This window comes from Dendropsophus ebraccatus, chromosome 4, assembly GCF_027789765.1.
Source record: "Dendropsophus ebraccatus isolate aDenEbr1 chromosome 4, aDenEbr1.pat, whole genome shotgun sequence".
In the NCBI taxonomy this organism is placed as follows: Eukaryota; Metazoa; Chordata; class Amphibia; order Anura; family Hylidae; genus Dendropsophus; species Dendropsophus ebraccatus.
The window spans coordinates 44,511,141-44,534,162 of NC_091457.1; the positions used below are offsets into that span (position 1 = coordinate 44,511,141).

The 23,022-nt window shown below is 44.8% G+C and overlaps 1 protein-coding gene across 8 annotated transcripts in view; it reads right to left on the reverse strand.

Annotated features, from left to right (window-relative positions):
• VWCE (von Willebrand factor C and EGF domains) overlaps positions 1-23,022 on the reverse strand; it is a 79,770-nt gene that overhangs the window by 16,960 nt on the left and 39,788 nt on the right. For 3 of the 8 annotated variants that reach the window (XM_069965735.1, XM_069965736.1, XM_069965738.1), the window contains 10 exons: positions 20,443-20,525; positions 19,955-20,045; positions 19,797-19,879; positions 19,402-19,492; positions 16,255-16,337; positions 13,660-13,735; positions 12,786-13,586; positions 12,095-12,177; positions 3,996-4,100; positions 2,126-2,249 (listed from right to left, as the gene is read on the reverse strand). In XM_069965735.1, the coding sequence (XP_069821836.1) occupies positions 2,126-2,249; positions 3,996-4,100; positions 12,095-12,177; positions 12,786-13,586; positions 13,660-13,735; positions 16,255-16,337; positions 19,402-19,492; positions 19,797-19,879; positions 19,955-20,045; positions 20,443-20,525 (1,620 nt within the window). Of the gene's footprint in view, positions 1-2,125; positions 2,250-3,995; positions 4,101-11,965; positions 12,178-12,767; positions 13,587-13,659; positions 13,736-16,254; positions 16,338-19,401; positions 19,493-19,796; positions 19,880-19,954; positions 20,046-20,442; positions 20,526-23,022 lie in introns of those variants that run through there. The other 5 variants (XM_069965737.1, XM_069965742.1, XM_069965741.1 and 2 more) reach the window with 5 other exon arrangements.

A 23,022-nucleotide genomic window follows, 5' to 3' on the forward strand; every position in this document is an offset into this window, starting at 1 on the left:
GGTGTACTCTGGCCTTTTACTCTGGTTGTGATCCTCTAAAAAATTGCAAGGGGACTGGGTGCAAGGAGTCAGTGGTGTGACTCCCAGCTGCTCATTGAGGAGCATGGCCTTCATTCCAGCTATTTGGGTGCTTTGCTAACGTGTCGTTGCATGCTGATGGTGGTTAGTCTGATGGTGTTGGCTCCCCTACTGATCTTTGCTAGGCACAGTTTGCAAAAGAAAAATCATTTGTCTTTGGGACTCTCATCAAAATGATGCCACACTGCAGAAGACTTGCCCCTCCCAGACTGGGTGCTCCGGGGAATACTTGGGGAACCAATTTTGTCCCTCTGGCCACACCACTGCCTCTAGCAGCCAGTGCTGCAGATCCCCCTTCTGGGTCCAGCCAGTTCACCAGTCGCTTCCTTATCCACCCCTTCCTCACTACCCTGAGACATAGGAAGCTCAACACTTGGGGGGATCAGTGGATACAATCTCCTCTGATGCCTCCTGACCCATTAGTTGGTGTGTGGTGGACAACTGACTTGGCGCGTTATCCACCATCCATGTCAACATCTGGTCATGCTGCTCTGTATTCAGTAGTGGCGTACTGAATTCTCCTACTAACAGGGAGAAGTGGCCAGGGATCCTGCAAAAGCCAGGGTGTTGTACCTCAGCCGCAGGCTCAAGGATTCATGACACCCAGAACTAAGGCTTGTGCCCCCGCTCTTATCAGTATGCCCACGTCCTTGCCCATATCCTTGTCCCTTTACACAATTTTTCTCCATTTTTTTATTAGAGAAATAGGGTATACTTAGTGTATACTAAATCACCATCAAGGACAAGTGCCGCTAGAGATCCCAGCCGGAGTATATACTATGTGTATTCAATCCAGCCGGGATTCCATAAAGGGCAGCACTACGTAAGTTCCGTAGTGATCACGGCCATTGTCGCCAACAACGGCCGTGATTATTACGCAACTTACTTAGTGTGAACATAGCCTTACACTGGTTATACTTTAAAATCCTGTATGTTTTTTTATAGCCCTTAGAAGGACTATAGTTGTGGACTGTAGATAAAACTGACACTACTATCACGTATATACCACTATACTACCCTGTTTTCCTGAAAATAAGACATCCTCTGAAAATAAGGCATAGTGGAGGATTTACAGGATATCTTAACCCCCTCCCGCAGCTGCACAGTAAATTAAATTCACTGAAGCCTATGCCTGAGGCCGTGCGTTCTGCCCCCTCCCCTCTCTCCCCTGCCGCTGTCACAAGATTGTGACAGCAGCAGGAGACAGAGGAGAGGGGGCAGACATAAGGACATCAGCTTATGGGATCATTGTGATTAGAGATGAGCGAACCGGCCGAGGTTCGGGTTCGTATGAACCTGAAATCTCGGCTTCTGATTCCCGCTGTCTGCCCGCTCCGTGGAGAGGGTGGATACAGCCTGAGGACCGCCTGGAAAACTGGGATACAGCCATAGCCATAGGCTGTATCCCAGCTTTCCAGGCGGTTGGGTAGAACTGTTGGGTATGTTGAAAAGATAATCGCCTACCTAACTATACAATCTAAAATACTACACTTGCTCTGTCCCCAGCAGCCCTCCCTGTCATGTGAATCGAGCATCAGGTAACTTAGCGCTATATAGACCGAGGTCACCTGATAGAGATGGCTAATAACTGCTATGACAGCTGCTGCATAACAGGACCTCCCTGTTCCTTCTCCCCATGTTTATTGGCTGCTTAAAGGTACGTTCACACTTACCGGATCCGCAGTGTATTTTCTGCAGCGGATCCGCAGCAGATTTCATTTAAATAACTGAACACAGCATCAAATCTGCATCATCAAATCTGCTGCGGATTCTGTAGGTGTGAACGCACCCTTAAGCTGGCAAACATGCGGAGAGGAGACTATCAATGTTATTCCGACACCATACTTGTTCAAGTATCAAGTACTTTCGAGGACCACAATACTCGAGCGAATAGTGAGATTGAACTAGTATACTTGCTTATCTCTCTTTATTAACAATTCTATAAAGAACACTCCCAAAACTGAAACTTTGCATTCATTAATTAAATTAATGTGTCTTCTAGCACGTCAAACTTATCATGGTTTAAAATATCAATGAGAGCACTTACCTGACTCTGAACTCTGTGAGGTGCCTTCACCACTACATCCATGTTTATAGGAACAAGAATGGCATTGAAGTGCTACTCCTTGACATTTACAGAAGTCAAATCCTTCCCCTTGTTCTGTTTGAATCTGCAAAAGAAAGCAATGGTCGCAAATGTGAAATGTTAGCCAGAGATGTCTAGATCATTTGGCCAATACAACCTATTATTCAGAGGTATAGCTTCATTGGAAGGAGTATTTAGAGGTATACCTTCATAGGCCAGAGTATGCAGAGGTATACCTTTATTAGAAGGAGTATTCAGAGGTATATATGTGATGACTGTCAGATCCACAGACACAAAGACAGGGTGAAGCTGAACCTACCAAGCTGAACCTACCAAGTAAGTGCACACACAAGACAAAGACAGAACAAACAATAAACAATTAAAGAAGGGTCAACTAGCCGTGTTGGTAAGGGCCCTATTTCATGCGCTGAATATTGTTAGAAAAATCGTTAGATCGTTCATAATTAAACAATAATCGTTTCACGTAATAGCAGACAACAATTAATTGACCAACGAAAAATCGTCAGTCGCTTGATAGAACTTGATAGAATTTGGACTTATTTTTTTCATGGATCATTTGCAAATTGTTCGCACATCGTTCGGTGTAATAAGACATCGTTAGGTTGTTCCCTCTACAACGAATGCAGTAGCGACGACAGGACGACCGCAAGAATGATCATAAGTAATTGGGTAAATGATTTTAGGTTGTTCGCCAAAGCGATTGTTTGTTTATCAATAACCGCAGAAAAATAGCTTTGTGGATAGGACCCCAACAGTCGGACGTCAAAGTACTAAATCAGAAACCAAGGTGGGAGTCAAAGGAACAAAGTCAAGGATCAGATAACCAGAATAGCAATTTAGAAAACAGACAGCTAGCTGAGGCACTCTACAGGAAAGGCTCTATAGCAGGCACTGAACACACGGTGGGAGTAATAGTTATGGGGGCTAAAGTCACGACTCCAGGGCCAGATTGAGGCAGGGCCTGACTGGCAGTGGCATCTGCCAGTCAGCATCACAGAAAGTCAGGGCAGCTGTGGATCAATGGCGGGCGGGGGTGATGCGGCCCTGGTGTTCAAGGCCACCACCGGCGCGTCCCTACGGCAGTGTGTCAGGAGCCGAGAGCAACAGCTCCTGACAATATGTTTATTGGAGGAAGATTATACAGATATAATGGGGTACATATGCTAAGTTTACTCCCACACACAGACCCACCCACATCAAAAATTACCCAATCAGCCAATAAAGTTCCGCATTCAAGTTCCCACCTCCAGGAATGTTGTGACCGCATTTAGTGATGAATTTTCTTTACTTTAAATGGGAGCCCAATTTTGATATTAGCTATGTGGCTCTATGTACAATTCTAGAAATAATAAATTACAGTATATGGTCTAAAGCAGTGGACCTCCTAGAGCCTAGTGCAAAATTTCTAATGGGCTACCCACCTGCTATATCCACAATAATACTGGTGCCTTCACAAGTGGCAATAAAGTCTTTGGGTCCCCCAAGCAACAGGGCCTGGATATCACTAGAATCTTGTCATCTCCCTAGCTACACTACTAATCCAGAAGTGGAGTATGGTCAAGTAATATAGCAAATGATCCTACAATACTTCTGTGCATGTAGATTATAACTGGCTGACTTCCTCATGCAAATTCTTTTTTTTTTTTTTTTTAGAAAATTATCACATTCAAAGAACTTTTATCAACATTGTTATTGATGTTGTAATACAAAAATGTCTTCCGACGTGGCTCATATATTTACATTGGCATAGCTCCAAATACTAGAACTCATTGTTACCATACCAAAGACGGAATGAACAGACAGCAATTACCTGGTTTGTTTCCTTAGAGCAGGAATCCACTGGAGAGTTATTACAGCCCTGACAGCATAGCCCATTGGGCACATAGGTTGGTGCATTACAATAGATTTCCTCCTTCTAAAATAGAATAGAAACCATAGATCTCACATTACTACTAGTACTTTCAATAATTAACTGATTTGCAGTTCACAAAAACATTACTGATTCTGAACATGCAGCAATTGACCTCAAGTACTGTACTCTGAAGACAATGAGAAGTTAATTGGGAGAAAAAATCTGAAGCAACATGAGAAAATATTACTTTACTGAAAGAGAAGTAGAACAAACTTCCAGCAGAGGTGGTTGGTAAATCTACAATAACAGAATGTAAACCTGCCTGGGATATACATATATCTATCCTAAGATAATAAGAAGGGAAATACTAAAAGGGCAGACTAGATGGACCAAGTGCTGACAATCTTCTATGTTTCCAAGAACGCAACCTAGGAGACCGAATAAAAAATATAAAGCGTCCCTGTCACACAGACATGTAAAAAGTTTAGGTTGGTCTGGGAGTTTGGACCCCCATTGATCCCTTAAAGAGGACCTGTCAAGCCCCCCCCCCCCACCGTGCCGGGGTGACAGGCTCCCGACCCCCCGCTGGAGCACCCTATACTCACCTGATCCCGCCGGCTCCCGCTTCTGGAGGTGGACGGGTGACTGAGATATGAGCGCCCGAAGCCCGGCATGCGCACTCCTCAGATGAGTTCAACGCTCATAGAGAATGACAGGCGAGTCCGAAGCTCCGTCATTCTCTATGAGCGTTGGACTCATCTGAGGAGCGCGCGCGCCGGGCTTCGGGCGCTCATATCACCATGTCACCCGTTCACCTCCAGAAGCGGGAAACAGCGGGATCAGGTGAGTACAGGGTGCTCCAGCGGGGGGTCAGGAGCCTGTCACCCCGGCACGGGGGGGGGGGGGACAGGTTCCCTTTAAATATAGACAGCTAATGCATGTGGCCATGAGCTTCTCTCCCCAGCTCGATCTTTGTCTGGCTGGAGGCAGTTTTATAGTCTTCCGGTATGTGCACACTACGGAATCTGAGCGGACAGTGCGCCGCAGATTCCGCCATTTGCGCCCGCAAGCATCTCCACCCATGCTATAGACTCCATTCTATGCACAGGCGAATTCTGCTGTCCGCCCAAAGAATGAACCGATTCATTCTTCGGGTGGACAGCGGAATCTGTCTGACCATATAATGGAGTCTATGGGAGTGGCGGACAGTGAAGCGGGAGCACACAGGGACGAGCGGCGGAATCCACGGGAAGTTCTCCGCCAGAATTACTTATTGGTGACATACCCTTCCAAAGTAAACCATCTGCAGTACAACTGAAAGGGCAGTAAGCCAGGGAGTGAAGCACACATCTTTGTGCTCCTCCCAACTCTATCTGACGTCCAGTGGAGGCCTGTACATCCAGATCCCGGCTGATTAAACTTTTGACATGTCTCTATGACAAGTGTCAGGGCACTTTAAGTGATTTACTTTGATCATTCATTTAGCTTCTAACTGCATATAATGATCAGTAGTGATCATTTGGCCATTAAGAGGCACATGTATCTATGTGTCTGAGCTCTTATTTTGTCTGATTTCTGTCTGAGCTCTTTTTTTGTCCGATACTAGATTTTTGCACACAGCGAATTTTACGCCACATTCGCCACCTTTCGTCTGATTTATCATGTGCAATTTTAAAAAAAATTGTACAAAGAAATTGCACAGAATTACTTCTGCCCTAGTGAAGTTGTTTTTTTTTTTTTAGCCAAACCGTTTTAGGCAAAACAAAAAACAATTGCCCAAGAATTATCAATGGATGTATGCCAAAAAATAAATTTTGCACGAGGAAAACAAGAATCTGAACAGTGTGTAATGACTGAGACCTGTACTAAATAATAATTATAAAAATACTCAGATGATACATTCCCTGCTAAGTGTCTCTTTTCAGAATAAAAAAAAAGAGTGGTTAGTCACATGACTAGGAGGAGTGCTACGTGTAGAAGCTGTAAGTAGGGACAATCTGTATTAAAATGTGTGTCTGTCTGTTTCTGTATGTAGCAGGGGTGTGTGTATAATGGTGTAGCAGAACTGTGTGTGTGTCTGTGGGTACGTTTATGTAGCAGAGCTGGGTATGTCTAAACCAGGGGTGTGTCGCATAGTCAGGTGTGTCGTATAAAATAGTTTAGATTTTACTCACCGAAATCTCTTCTTTCCATGACGTCCCAAGGCAGCACAACAGAGGGTTAACATTATTTCTCTTTTCCTACTAACAGAAGAACCAATCATAGTAATACAAGTATACTAGCAATTAAGAGTAATTAGCACCAGGCACCTCCCCCTTAGCTATATAACACCCTAGAGAACACACATCAGCGTGAAGTATGCAGCAATATTATTTAATGAGGGTGGGTAGCTTGTGCTGCCTTGGGACGTCATGGAAAGAAGAGATTTCGGTGAGTAAAATCTAAACTTTCCATTCGTCCCTTCGGCAGCACAACAGAGGGACATATAAAGCAATGGAAATAGAGGGAGGGTTTTTACGTAGTCGCCAGTTCCAGCACACTCCTGCCAAAGGACGCCTCTCTGTTAGGAAGGACATCTATCCTGTAGTGCTTGATGAAGGTCCCTGGTGATGACCATGAAGCTGCTCTGCAGATTTGGTCCATGGACACTTGTGCTAGTTCCGCCCAGGAAGTAGCTGTCGATCTGGTTGAATGAGCTCTGATGCCTTCTGGTGCCGATAGACCTGAGGACGAGTAGCATTGGGCAATGGTGCCCTTAATCCACCGGGCTAATGATGCTTTGGACGCTGATTTTCCCTTGTTGGGCCCAGCATATTGGAGAAAAAGACAGTCCGAGCGTCTAAAGTCCTTTGTTTTATCCAGATAGCCTAAGACAGCACGCTTAACATCTAGGGTATGGAGTTTGGCATGAGTCTCATTCTGGGGGTCTGGAAAAAAATCTGGCAGAAAAATCTCTTAATTGATATTGGTGAGGGATGCCACCTTAGGGAGAAAAGAGGGTCTCATACGGAGGATTAGGCAGTCTTGCATAACTCTCAGAAACGGATGTTCCGCTGAGAGAGCTTGTATCTCTCCTACCCTCTTGGCTGAGGTGATGGCCACCAAAAATAGAGTCTTCCAGGATATAGATCTGATGTCCGCTGTCTGAAAAGGCTCAAATGGAGGTTGAGACAGAGCCTCTAACACCAATGGCAAGTCCCAGGAAGGTAAAGGACTCTTGACCGGAGGGCGAAGATTCTTTAGAGCTCTAAAAAATTTTGTGACCAGAGTCGAGTTAGAGAAAGCACCGTCAAAATGATGATTAATCGCAGAAAAATGGACTCTTAGAGTGTTAAACTTGAGGCCCATGTTGAAACCTTCTTTGAGAAATTCCAAGACATGCGAAACAGATGGAGAGAGGATATTACGGAGATTACACCAAGAGTTAAATTTCTTCAGGATACGGCTGTAAACTTTTACCGTAGCGGGCCTATGTGCGGCCGACAGGATGTGCATGACGTCCTCCGATAACCCTATAGACTGAAGGGTTAGCCTGTCAGTAGCCACGCCGTCAGTCTCAGTCTCTCCGGACATGGATGGTAAAGGCCTGCTTGTAAGAGAATGTCCGGTCTCAACGGGATTTCCCAGAATCGCCCCTTGGCCAGAGACACAGCCAGGGGAAACCATGCCCTCCTGGGCCAGTAAGGTAGGATCGCCAGGACTGAGGCCTTGTCCCCTTTGACTTTGGTCAGAACTTTCATGATCAGAGGAAATGGTGGGAAGACATAGATGAATTTTTGACTCCAAGGGATTGATAGACCGTCCAGGAAGTCTGGCTTGTCTGCCCTGTATATTGAGCAAAAAGTTCTCGTCTTGCGATTGAGTCTCGTCGCCATTACGTCCAGCTGAGGTTCCCCGAACATGTTGACTAGATGAGAAAACACCTCCGGATGAAGACTCCATTCCGCTGGATTCAGCTGCTCTCTGCTCAGAAGGTCTGCTTGAATGTTGAGAGACCCTCTGATATGAACTGCATGAAGGTCTAGGAGATGATCCTCTGCCCACGACATTAGGAGACTGCACTCCTCCATTAGACCTGGGGACCTGGTGCCTCCCTGCTTGTTCACATAAAACACTGCAGGGAGGTTGTCCGACTGAATTAGGATGCATTGGTGATGGACCAGAGGAGCGAAATGACGCAGGGCTAGGCGGATCGCTCGCAGTTCCCTGCGGTTGGACGAGTACGAGGCTTCTTGTCTGGACCACCTTTTTTGGACCCACCTGCAGTTCAAGTGGGCCTCCCAACCTATGGCTGACGCATCTGTGGTCAGTACCAGACGCGGGGTACTGGACATAAACTTCCCCACCGAGATCTTGTCTGGCCGGAGCCACCATGTGAGATCTGACCTCGTGGGGGGCGATAGTCTCAACAACCTGTCCAGCCCCCAAGGCCTCCTGTTCCACTGCGTGAGGATGTCGAGCTGCAGTGGCCTGAGGTGAGCTCTGGCCCAAGGAACAGCGTCTAGCGAAGACGTCATAAGCCCCAGAACGCTCATGGCAGAGCGAACCGTCACCTCTGGTCCCCGAAGCAAGTGAGAGATTTCTGTCACCAATCGTTCCGATCTCTCCGAAGAGAGAAACAGTTTCATCAAGATCGAGTTGATGTTGAAGCCCAGGAACCTGCAAACTCTTGCTGGAGTGAGGCACGATTTTTGTCTGTTGATGATGAAGCCATGATTCTCTAGAGTCTCCTGAGTCAGACGTAGATGTTGAATCAGAACTGCTGGAGAGGAGGCCTTGACCAGCCAGTCGTCCAAGTATGGTATGATATAGACTCCCCGGAGTCTGAGGTGGGCAGCCAAGATTACCGCAACCTTGGTAAAGACCCGGGGAGCGGACGACAGGCCGAAAGGGAGGCAGGTAAACTGGTAGTGACGCGTCTGGTCTCCTGATGAAATTGCGACCCTTAGGAACCTCCGATGACTTCTGAGGATCGGCACATGTAGATAGGCGTCCTTGAGGTCCAGGGTCGCCATATAGTCGTCTTGATGCAGGACTGCGGCGACTGATCTTATTGACTCCATCCTGAAGTGTTTCTTTACCAGGAAGGTGTTCAGGAATGTTAAGTCTATTACCAGCCTCCAAGAACCCCCTTTTTTGGGGACGGCGAAAACCCGGGAGTAGACGCCGAAGCCTCTTTGGTGTCGAGGAACTTCCTCGAGGGCTCCCTTCTTCACAAAATCTTGAACAAGGCCGAGGACATGAGGACCGCTGTGATTGCGGAAGAAGGTGTTTGGGGGTATACTGGCCAACTCTAGGGAGTAGCCCCTGCTGATGACAGAGCGGACCCAGGAGTCTGATGATGTTTGAAACCAGACTGCAGCAAACTGAGCGAGTCTGGCCCCCACGATCCTCCTGGCGTCAGAAGGATGAGCCCTTTGTTCCTCCCGAAGAGGGCTTTTTCTGATATGAGGATGATGTATTGGCCTGGTAATTGGACTTATTCTGCTTGTACTTTTGCTGAAACCTTTTTCTAGCTGGAGACCTCCGAAAGGGCTTCTGCTGCGGACGAAACCTAGGCTTCCTTGGGGGCTGAGGAAAATCCACCCCTTTCTTAGAGCTCATACCCTCCAGGATGGGGGTAAGTTGAGGGCCAAAAAGGTTCCCAGCCTGAAATGGCAAGGAACAAAAATGGTTCTTGGAAGAAACATCCCCTTGCCATTCCTTCAACCACAATGCCCTCCTTGCCGCTGTGGACGAGGCCAACAACTTAGCGTTAAGGCGGATCATGTCCAGGGGGTAGTCCGACAGGAACTCGGCAGCCAGTTTCATATCAGGGATATCTTTTAGAATATCCTCCCGTCGGACCCCATCCTTGAGATCCTTGGACAACCGGCTCAGCCAGACCCTGAGTGCTCTACTGACCGACACAGAAGCGATAGAAGCTTTAACAGCTTGGGCGGCCCCCTGGTATATCCGCTTAAGAGAACCATCTGCCCGCCTGTCCATCTGGTCTCTCAGAAGCGCAGACTCGTCAGAAGGAAACATAGACTTTTTGGACAACCTGGCGACCGCCAAATCAACACTGGGAGTGGAATCCCACGCTTCTGAACACCCAGGGTCTAACTTATAGACCGACTTAAACCAGGAACCTAGATCCGCCTTTTTCTCTGGTTTCGCCCACTCGGCCTGCATGAGGGGGTCCAACAGCGGTTGGTTGGGTAGGGCGTGATGGGAACTCTCTGAAAAATAAAAAAGAGCCTCTTTTTTTGGAAGCTTGGAAGAACTAGGTTCGCCCTCCACTGTTTTTTTAACTGCACTGATCAGAGTAGCCACTTGATCTTTCTGCAGCAAATAATAATCATCAGGGAGACCTCGATCCGGGGTACCTTTGTCAGAGTCGGCCTCAGAGACCGAGTCCTCCTCATCCTGCGAGGACTGGCATGGTGAGGAGAGAACAGAAGCCGGGACAAGGGCTTGAGACATCGGTACCTCATGATGACGTTTTTGTACCTCATTGAAGATTCCGGAAAGCTGGTTTTTAAACCATCCCATGAATTCTTTGGCTTCTGACTGCATGCTACCGTGAGGAACCGGGGCAGCACAATTCTGGCAGACATCAGAAGCGCAGTCGTCTGGCAGAGGTTGGTTGCAGCTGCGACACATCCTGTGTCTGTCCTTGCGTCTCCTTTTCCCCGATGAGGAATGGTCCCGCTGGTTGTCCATCCTAAGAGGCAAGCAGTAGGATAAGCGGATAGAAGACACAGATAGATAAAAAGGCAGGTAAAAAAAAACATCAGCCTTAATCCTGCTGACATACCTAATGTGCACAAAGTAGGCGCTCCTGGCAGAGTGCTGGGAGCTAATCCTAGTCCCCAGCACCTTTAAATCTCCTTCCCGGGCAAATGAGGAGGCCGGACTTGCCAAAAACCAGCCAACCGCGGTATTCGGCCCTGATGACGTCACCACAGGAAGTCAGGTTGCCACATGACCGGAAGTGGGGCAGACGCTCAGCAGAGTGCAGCCATGGAGACAGGAAGTGGGGCAGACACTCAGCAGAGTGAAGCCATAGAGACAGGAAGTGGGGCAGAGAACTCCAGAGTGAGCAGAGCCTAGTCCCGGAAAGACCCCCGCACCCGCCGATACTACAAGTGCGGGGACCGGAGCCAAGCCCCACCCCCTCCCGGAGCCCACCGCACGTATAGTCAGCCAGGAGTATCCAAAAGTTTGTGGCGCAGCGCCATGTTCAGGAGAGGGTATGTCCCACACACAGCGATACTCCATGTGCCGGACCCCTCCCCCTGCAAATACACGGCATGGCTGCGGGGCGACAGACTATCAGCAACCCTGCTGTAGAAAGAGCCCAGCCACTGCATCACCGGAGACCCTCCCCAGAGAGTAGAGTCGGGAGCAATACCCTTACCTCCTAGACTTCAACAGGATCAGAGGTATGTGCAGGGACCGGCTGAGCCGAGGACCCCCTCGGTATGCCAGGGGTTTCTGAATAAGCGAAGGTTCTTCTTAGCAGAAAAAAACAGAAGAAAAAAACACGCTGATGTGTGTTCTCTAGGGTGTTATATAGCTAAGGGGGAGGTGCCTGGTGCTAATTACTCTTAATTGCTAGTATACTTGTATTACTATGATTGGTTCTTCTGTTAGTAGGAAAAGAGAAATAATGTTAACCCTCTGTTGTGCTGCCGAAGGGACGAATGGAAAATAAAATACTGTATAATAGTTTGGGACCCTTCAACAAGCCAGTGTGTAAGCAGTAGCCACTTTATAAGCTACGAAGCAGCAGCAATTTCTCCTAGACATACTGTAAGTATACAAGTTCTGACCAACCAAAAAATTCATATGAGTGTGCATGTTTGAATATATTTGTAGGGTCATGGCTTTAGAAGATGCAGCAGTGACTATTGTAAATAAGCCTAAACACCCCAGTGCCTTACAAGTAGCCACCAGTATTAGAAATAGTACATGGTTGGTGGTCCTGTTAAAGATTTTGCATTGGGGTCCAGGAAGTTTTGTCTCTATAACTGTGGTCGATTTTTGGAGCCTCTTTAAAGGGGGAATTTTACCAGACATTCACAGTGCAGACAGTAGTCCACGTCAACGATGTAGATAGAGCCATTGGTGAATATGTGGCCATTTAGATAGCAGTCTAAAGAAAGCAAAGAAAACAATGTGTTATATACAGCATTCAGAAATACCATTATTATCATTCCATAGACCATATACAAAGCACACAAGCTACTCTATTGTTATCTGCAAATAAACACACAGGGTTGAAAATTCTTTGTTTTAACAAATTTTTCACCAGATTTATTCTAAGGCCCCTTTCACACAATGGGTCTGTGCAGACCCATTCATTTCTATATCCCCATACACACATGCGTGCACATTACGTATCTGTGTTGGGGCTGTGATCCGTGCTGCAAAAAAAGAAAAAAATACAAGCAAGCCATTGTGTGGCCCGTATTTGCGACACAAACCACCTAGTCTGAATGAAGGGGTCAGTGCAAATAAAGATAGTTAGAGATGAGCATCAGTAGCTCTGTCCATAGCTGCGGGTCTGTGGCTAAGGAGAGGGCTATAGATAAGAACATGAGGCCTAATAAGGACCAAAATGGCTAGTTAATCAGTATAACTTTAAAGGGCTACAGGTCTACCTATAAATGTTTTCTCAGTACCATATTCAATAACTCTTCCATTAGGAATACCAGGCATCAGCACTTCTGCCAATATACTTACATCTTTAATAGAGTTTACCTGTAGTTAGCTTAGTTTCATAAAATGTTATTTTGGTTTCTTCCAAATCTGTGAGCGAAAGCTCTGTGTTATATGTCCAATGTTGATGGCCAGAATCACTTGGTGGAAAGACACTTGGAGGTTTTGAAGTGACTGAAGTTATATCAGTGTCCAAAGTTGATGACCTACCAGGATCATGTAAAGAAACAGGAAACTCTTTTTCTTCGACCAAAGCTCCAGAGAACGTTGTGAGTGTAGGAGAAGGTTTGGACTCTTGTACTAATTGTTGAAAAGAATTAGTGGAGGATGATTCTCGAGACAGGCCATTAGGAGATGGATTAGAGTAAGAGACATTTTGTTCATGGATCTTTGAGGTAGAGTGACTTGTTGGTGGTAAAGGTCTACTGGAGGTACCTGAGAAAGCAAAAGGCTGAGTAGGAACTACAGCTGAGGTAGAAACATACACATAATCAGTCTTCATTGTATCATTATGTAATATTGGAACTGTCAAAACATCTTTTTTTAGTTCAGATTGTAAAGCAGACACCAATTCAGGGTTTTGAGTAGCTTTATCATATTCAGTCTGTTTTGTACTATAAAATGAGTAGTGTTTCGGGATCTCTGTTTGAGAAACAAAACTTGGAAAAGCAGAAGATGTAGGAGATGTCATAGCTTTCCACCTTAATAGATGTTTTAAGGACAGTCGGCTTGGTTGGGGTGGATTGGTAATACTCAATAGCTTCATTGGAACATTTGCTTTTTGTATGACTGTATCTTGCTGAGAGTGGTGTAACTGTTTCATGTGAAAAGAACCGGGAACTTCTAGAAAAAAAGAGAATACAGGATCATAAAACATCTAATAACTTACAATAAAGCTTTGTTGTAGTAGACATACCATTCAGACAATCCGGAGTCTTCTGCTCACATGGCGTACAAGAACCCTCCCTCTCTTCACAATGAACATTTCCAGCCTAGAGAAGAAATTCTGTATAACAATCATTATATCGCATTCATGACTCGGCAGCATATGATATGTCAATGGCTAAGGGCCTTTTAACAAAGCCTGATGGGAGGCGAGATCAAGAAGCGAGACTGCATGAATAATTGCTGGATATTTCGTGTGGCATTGATATCTGCTGCACATCCCATTTAGGAAGATTCGCAGCCGAGAACTATAACACTGGTATACATTAATTTCGCTGACTACAAGATAACCTGTAATCTTTATGTATTTTGGAGTGCTGATTTTAAAATCCGTTAAACGGATGCTGAAAACGCAGTGTGAACCTAGCCTTAGACGATAAACTAGTTGTTGTTTTTTTTGCATGAAACAAGGATATTACATGCTATTGCATCTTCAGAACTTATTATCTAAAATATTAGACTTTAAAATAACCTTAAATCAACCTTTACAAAATAATGTGTAGTTAAGAAATCAAGATTTGTGGTCACCTCTGATGCTGATAGATAATGTTGTTGAATGCTTAATGTTATAGCACCAAATATGCACCTTCATCAGGTTTAAATATTTAAAGAAAAGCTGATGTGAAATACATGTTTGGGCCAGGTTCACACACAGTATGACACTGGTCATTCTGTGACACAGCCATGCAGTACTGCAGTACTGGCCAGAAGAACTTCATTTCTTCAGAATTGGGATGCATGCACATTCGGGTGTGCCTGTATTCCAATAACCCATAGCTGACAAGGTAAAGTGCAGCCGGAGCCCCACTTTGCTTTGTCTGTTCTGTCGGTATTGTGCGACTGCTATTCAATGAATAGCGGCCGCACAAAACAGACATGTCAGTTTTTTGTGCAGCCGCAAGGAATCCCAGCTGGTGTGTATACAAAGCGTATACACTCTGGCCGGGATTCCATTACAATCAATGCAATGTATTTTTTCATTTAATAATGGGCGGTGTTACAACGGCCATTATTAAATGAAAAAATATGTTGTGTGAACTTAGCCTTGGACAGGAAAACAAATCATCAGAGGTCATAGGTGAAATAGAAGTTCAAAATGAAGTAGTCAGCAAAAGAATGATTCCTAAAAGGATGTTGTTACCAAAGGAAGGTCAAAGCGAAGCTGAGAGCAGGAAAAAAAAACAGTATATACAAAAGCATGTGTATAATGGTTCAAGTAAATACAGTAAATAAAATGCAATGATACAATTGTCATAAAATATATAAAAGATAGCAGCAATACAAGTTTAAAGAAAAAAAAATTAAGAAAACAATAAATATGTATGCATAAGGGAATGGAAAAAAAGATCACAAACAAATGTTCTACATATATGTTGCATAGAATATAGGTGAGTAAACAATTAAAAACTAATAAAACAAATACCACTCATAAAGTGGACTGGGTGGTGATAGTAAAAATTAAATGTCTGATGGACATAAGAAGAGAGTTAGTGGCCTGTTTTCTCACCATTATTTTAAACCTTGTGAGTACATGTTAGTTGCCTAATTCTCATTGATGATGTTTTTACTTTCCTTTATGTATTTATTATAAACTTGTATTACTTCTATATTAATTTTATACATTCTCATTTACTTTGATCTGTTATACATGAGGTCATTTTTGACTTTGTATGAGCTTTCCTCTGACTATCCTTTGTTATCAGCTTCCATTTTGTATTGGCTTTCCTATGGCCTTCTTCCTTTTAGCATTAGCTTCCTCCTGGCCTTCCTTTTGGTATAAACTTTTAACTTTTCTTTTGGTGTCAGCTTTTGGTTTTTACCTTCATCCTTTTGTGTTTCAGCTTCCTTTAAAGAGACTGTCAGTAGGTTTCTGCTGTCCTATCCCAGGGTAGCATAAACTAGTGACAGAGAAGCTGAACAGAATGATGTATCACTTACATTGTTATGTGCATCTAATTCAGAGATTCTCCACCTGAAAAACATGGACAATAAGAAGCCCTTTCCATTATGTGCATGAGGCCCAAGCTTAACACAGGGAGGAAACGCCTGAAATGTCGCACATCAGCACTGTCATCTCAGCGCTAAAAACCCTGGTGAACTGTCACATGTGGAGCTCTGCTGAAGCCGTCAAAGATTGTGCATGACTCGGACTGTATCCTAAGGACTTTTGAGTACTACAGGTGAATATTCCGGTAAACTCTATGCTTTAAATAAGCAAATACAATGAAGCAACTATAAATGGTGTGGTTTTTTACATATTGGAGTCTGCCTGAGTCATGGACTTGGCAGGGACAGCCCACTCAGCCAACAATTGACTGTGATGGGATATCGCTGTGGCCAGTGGTTAGGTAAGAATAGTCTGTTTATTATATTGTATATAAGGGCAGCAATGTATTAAAAAAAAAGAAGGGCCAGAGTACCCCTTGATGTTACAGAGGTGTTGTGTTCACAGTGCGCAATTTAATCACATAAGCAGATCACAAACTAATTGTTAAGGTGCCTCTTCTTTAGCCATGCAGTGTACCCTATGAAATATGGCTTCTTTTCTTCCCCTTTTAGTACTTACAAAACAATGACATACGACACATGGATCAGTCTTCAGTATGTAAGAGCCTCCATTCTCCAAAACATGTTCTTCAAAGGCACATTCTGATAATACAGGGGGGAAATGGTTTTAAAATTTCACAAATATAATTTATTCCAGCATAAAAGATAATTTACTGTATTTAGTGCATACAACCTTAGTAAATCCAACCAATTAAAGGGGGCGGGGCTGTATTTAAAGTGTAACTGTGATTGAATTTATTTTTGCAGAAATCAAAAGTACAAGCAATTTTAAGAAGCTCTGTAATAGGTTTAATAAAGCAAAAGAGTTTCTTTCTGTACTCCAAAAGCTGTTTTAGAGCCTCCTCCCCTCACTTGTTATCTGTTCATTTATCAGGCAGACTGCGGTCTACATTACAAAAGAGCAAAAAAAAGATGGGTTTGCTGTGTCCATTATAACCTATGGAGGGGGAAAAGGCCGTGGTATCAGGTTGACTGTCGTCTACATTACAGAAGAGCAAAGAAAAGATGGGTTTGCTGTGTCCATTATAACCTATGGAGGGGGAAAGTGCAGAGGTGGATTAGTGGGCAGGAAGAGCAGACAAGCAGCCTGTACAGTTTAGAGACTGAGCACACAAAACACTGGATTCACAGGTCAGACTGCTGAATACTGGTCTGGGAACTTGGTGAGGTAAGATTGAAGGTTGTTCTGCTGTGCAGGGCTGCCTTTTCTCCTCTTCATGCTCACTCACTCGGCCCCCACCCTCCATAGACCATAAAGGACACAGAAAACCTGCTTTTTCTGGAGTGAAGGGGGAGGTAGGAAAACAGCTATTTGAGTGCAGAAGGAAACTCTTTTGCTAAATAAAACCTATTACAGAGTTTCTTAAAATCACTTGTATTATTGATTTCTTTCACCCCCCCCCCTTACTCTATGTGCGTTTCTTCACCTCATCCACAAGTTAGATGCTGCACATTCAATATATTCCTGTACAAAACTTGTCTGTGTCTTCTTTCTGGGGTTGCACTAGACCACCTAGGGCCCACCAGGGAAATTGATCCTGAGGGCCCACCCTATATTAACTGTACATGAAATTAGTGCCTGATTATTTTGTTGTAATCGCCTACTACACAAAGAGATGTGCAGCTAGCAGCAGAAGATTTTTTGACAATGATCAGCAAAAAAGCTCACTAGTTGGCTGATTGCTGTGTCTATTACACAGGAAGTTATCTGCCTGATTTGTAATTGGGCTTTTATGTGTATACTGTATGTTATGTGTATACTGTATGTATATTATGTGTGTACAGTATGCATGTTTTGTGTGTACTGTAGTTTATACGTGTACTGTATATATGTTATGTGTGCTGTAGGTTATGTGTGTACAGTGTACATGTATTAAATACCTATTTTAACAGGGTCCCACTGGCACTGTTGTCTCATACACAGGCTTGTGTGGTTATTTTCAGGGGTAGGTGGTAAGATGGCAAAGGGCAAGTTGCTAAGCACATTATAGTGCAGGAGCAGAACACAATTGGATGCATGTAGAGATGCATGGATGGTCCTGTGAGGAAGGGCCCAGCAAGAGGCACTGGGAGCATACCATTACCATTGCAGTAAGCCAAGATCTTGCGCACAGACACCCCGCCCCCAAACCCTGCCAACTGCCCCCCAGAAAATTACCCAGGCCGTGACCATGCCCTGACAGTTCCCTTGCCAGGTTTTATAGAGGTATAAATTAAATGTGCAGCATCTAAGCCTGTGGATAGTGTAGAGCAGTGCTTCCCAACCTTTTCCACCTCGGGGCACACCTTGGGAAAAAAAATTTCCTCGTAGCACCCCTACTAAATAATGTTCTACAAAATAAGAAAACCGTCATACAGTGACTCACAGGTGACGTCTTCTTTGATCTGAGGAGTCACTTCCCCTTTTCCTCTCCATCCGCCATGATGATTTCTTTCAGCTACTTTTCATCTCTTCAGAGCTCTCCATGAGCTAATAATGCCCCCAGAGGTGCCCCCATGAGCTAATAATGCCCCCTGCTGTGCCCCCATGAACTAATAATGCCCCCAGAGGTGCCCCCATATACTAATAATGCCCCCGGAGGTGCCCCCATGAGCTAATAATGCCCCCAGAGGTGCCCCCATATACTAATAATGCCCCCAGAGGTGCCCCCATGAGCTAATAATGCCCCCAGAGGTGCCCCCATATATTAATAATGCCCCCAAGGTGCCCCCATGAACTAATAATGCCCCCAGAGGTGCCCCCATATACTAATAATGCCCCCAGAGGTGCCCCCATATACTAATAATGCCCCCAGAGGTGCCCCCATATACTAATAATGCCCCCAGAGGTGCCCCTATATACTAATAATACCCCAGGGGTGGCCTCCATATACTAATAATTTCCCCAGAGGTGCCCCCATATACTAATAATACCACCAGAGGTGCCCCCCATATACTAATAATGCCCCCAGAGGTGCCCCTATATACTAATAATACCCCCAGAGGTGCCCCCATATACTAATAATGCCCCAGAGGTGCCCCCCATATACTAATAATGCCCCCTGCTCTGCCCCTTAAAAAAAACAAACATCCTACTCACCTAATCCGCGCTGTGCAGGCAGCAGCTCTCCTCCTCTTCTTCGGGCTCCATCTTGTGAGCCGCGGGGAGGGGACTTCCGGCAGGCGTGATGACGTCACATGATCACGCCTGCCGGAGAGGTCACGTCCCGGCCTCCAATAGGCTGCTGGCATGAAGTGCCGGCAGCCTATGGGAGTGAATATAGGAGCAGGACGCTGACACTTCCTGCTCCTATATTCTGCTTACTTTAATGTTCCGCCCGCTCACAGTGCGGGCGGAACATGAAAGTGCTCCGTGCATCCCGAGAAGCTGCGCGGCCGCAGCTTCTCAGGATGCTTAAAGAGACAGCGCTTATTTCCCACAGGGATCCCGCGGCACCCCTGGCGGGTTCTCCCGGCGCACCAGTGTGCCACGGCACCCCGGTTGGGAAACGCTGGTGTAGAGAACCGCACATAGAGTGACAATATCAATTTAAGACTTGTGTATGAGTACACCAATCTTCAGTAATGTCCCCCAAAATATCCAAAAGCAGAACTATGACAGTAATGGCCTTTAGAATCCATAATAATTAATAATAAGAACCCATACCTTCACAGGTTGCACAACATTCTCCAGGAAATGTATATGGATGAGAGCAGGAGACGAGACAGGAGATGGCTTCACAATGTACCTCACCATTCTTTAGTAAAAAAAAAAAAAAAAAAAAATTAGCCTAATAACTGGGTCCTTATGTATTTTTATTATATACGGTACCCTCATGTATTCTATTGGTGTTTTTTATTACCTATGGTTAACTCCAAATTACCTATTCCTACTTCAAACAAACTCAATTTATTTATTGGTATACCAGATTATATTACTTATGTTGCATTATTTGGCATATCTATTTATTCGATTCCTATTGGATGCCCTGGCACAATTCTAGTTATATTAACTGATAACTCCATGTTTGGTGAATATCAATTAAAATTGGTGCAACTCACCTGACAGGTGCATTGGGTACAGGGTTCACTTTCCAGTGAAAAAGTCTGTCTGTTTAACACTTTCCTTCCCTCGTATGTGCAGTCTGCAGAGGCATGAACAGTTTTATCATGTGCCAAAGGTAGCTGACACAAACGGTGTAGAATCAAAAAATGCTTACCTCTACAAACAGGGCAGCATTCTCCCTCATCATGGAAAGGGTAAGTGCAGTTAAGTGCACATTCAATGGGCGAGCAAGCAACAGTACCCACCTATAAAAATACATATCTGTTTAATATAATCTTTCTTCATAGTAGTCTAACGTTGTTCATCTAAGGCTATGTTCACATCACTTTTTCAGCCCCACGTCAGGGTACACGTCGGAAATCAATGAAAAAAGGATACTGACATGCAGCCCGGCATGCGGCCTACGGCCCCATTGACTAGAATGGCCAGGATGGAGTTATTTTGTAACTAGGTTCTGTTCATTTGGCCGACATATACTTCTTTTGTGCAGGACTCAAAAGCGTAGTCTTCCACAAAATAAGTCCTGCACAAAAGACGCATCCGTTGGGACAGCCTGACGTGGGGCTGAAAACGTGATGTGAACATAGCCTAATTCACACATTCATCCTTTTGAAAAACTATTACTATGCACATGCTTCTTACCAAACAAATACATGTCAGGCAGGGATCAGAATTTGAAGGGAAGCTCTCATTATTTCTATATGTCTTCCTTCCATAAGAACAACCTCAAAATAAGAACAAGAAAACATTTTTATATAAAACATTCGAAAAGGGTTGTTTATGTACAGTAGGTGTTTTTTCTAAATCTAGCTGTTACAAAAAATAAACAATCTTGATTAAAAGTCACCTCTGTTTTATGTACACAGCTCCTATGCAGATCAGTAACTTTGAGTGCTGTGTGGAGATCACATAACTTAAAAATTGAATGCTAAGTAGAGAATGTATCAGCAGACTACAGCCTATGTTTACTCCCTATAACTATATTATTGCCAGGAAATGACGAGCCTTTTAATTCATTGTGTGAACTAAGGCTTAGTAATTGTTTCCAAAATCAATAGCAAATGCCAAGGAACTGTTGGGCAAACAGGAGATAAACTGGTTAACACAGAAAGAGCAGACATGCCTAAAAGACCTTGGTGCAGCCTTACCTGGAATATGCAGGTCAGTTTTGGGCACCAGTTAAAAGGTAACAAAAACAATATTCTAAACAATACAATACCCTATGTCTAATATACATGTACAACCTATCTTGCACCTTTGGCCATGTTCACATGGCATAAGAGACCGGCTGTTCCGTGACCCGGTCTGGTCACGGAGCGGACGGTCTCTGGAAAGATCATCCTGGCCGGTACTGCAGTACCAGCCCGATGATCTTTATGGACGGAAAGTTCTGATGCGGGCGCAGAACTCCACACTGCACGCTATGAAGCTTGCGGCCAAAGCCGCTCGCTCTATAGTGTGCACTGACATTGTTTTCTATGGCCGCCATTCAATGAATAGCAGCCGCAGAAAACTGACATGTCAGTTCTTTGCGGCAACGCGAGGGATCCCGGGCGGAGCGTATACAATGTGTATACGTTCCGGCCGGGATCCCATAGAAGGATGGGCAACGTATGTTTTCGTACAAAGTACGGCCGATGTTGCTGATAGAAACAACGGCCATACTTTTACGAAAACATACGTTGTCTAAACATAGCCTCTCCCTGTTTTTTTCTCATTCTTATTCGCTCTGGATGTCTAAAATCCTCTACTCTGGGTCCTCTCTGACCACTCTCAGCTCCCTATTCCCCCCTAACTTTGTAGTCACAGGACATGTGATCTCTTCTCTGGGGGCCGGGTTACCTGTCTATCCCCCAGGAGACATTAACTGCATCATCTCCATGCACCTGTGCTGCTTCCATAGACGTACATGTGTCCCTGAGCCTAGGTCTTTGTAATATGAATTATAGTTTTACCTCTGCTTGCTGTCAGTGAATACAGGCATATGTACCTGTCTTTGTGTCGCAGCTCTGCATAGTGTAAGTGTTTATAGTTGTTCTTAGAGTCTGGATGGAACTTAAATGTTTTCATTCACAGTCAGCAAGCAGAGATCTAAACCCATACTACACCCCCTGTTAAACAGATGCCCGTTATGCGGCACATAGCTACACCATGCGTGCATCAGCTCTGCTACATTATCAGCTAGTATGTAATACATATTGGGGTGATGTGATGCAAAATCATAAAAAAAAACAGTTCTGTGTTTACTTTTCAACAGTAATGACAGCAGTGGGCAGGAAAGAAAGCTAAGGGGGTGAGTACACAAAGGCACAAATCAGGGAAATGCATGATGGGAAATGTGGTTTCCTGGCCGGCAACATCTTGGTTATAGATCAGCTTTTAGAAAAACTTGTAACTCAGGAATGGAAGCAGCTAGAAAGACAAAATATGGCTCAAAATACGCAGGGGGACTTGGTGAGTAAGACCAGCTAGAATTTAACTTTTTTGCTCTTAGGTGGAGAACCCCTTTAATAGAAGAGTTGCCCTGGAGTTAGAAAAAAACAACTAATGTGATAGATCGCATTGAGGATCTTAAACACAAAAAAAAAGAAAAGTCCAAAAGTGGCCCGTACAGAAATTATGCTTAAAAGCTGTTCCCATACTTTCCACTGCTAGGGATTTTGGTGGGACAAACTTTAAGTGTATATGTGATTTGCAAAAACTTTTGACATATCACAGAGACATGTCCCAAGGGTGCTATAGAAAGAGATTATTTGGATCCTATCAGTGGCGGATTAAATGTACCCTGGGCCCCGGGCTGTCCACCCAACCTGGCCCCCCCCCCCAGTCAATTCGCCCACATTATAATCTGCTACTGCGTCCCCCCCCCCCCACACACTGTCCCCAATAAACACTGCCTGCCTCCCCTCCCTGCTGGCCCCAATAAACATAATGTTTGGTCCCTTGCTGCTACCCCCAGTAAGCATTGCCCACCCCACCTCCACTGCCCCCAATAAACATATCGCCACCTCACCTGGTCCCCTGATGTTGCCCCCCCCAAGGTCACAGCAGCACAGAGGATGTCAGGAGAGGAGGGTGCTGATCTTATAGGAGAGGTCCAAGCAGCACAGAGGATGTCAGGAGAAGAGGGTGCTGATCTTATAGGAGAGGTCCGAGCAGCACAGAGGATGTCAGGAGAGGAGGGTGCTAATCCTATAGGAGATAGTCCCCCTTTATAGATGG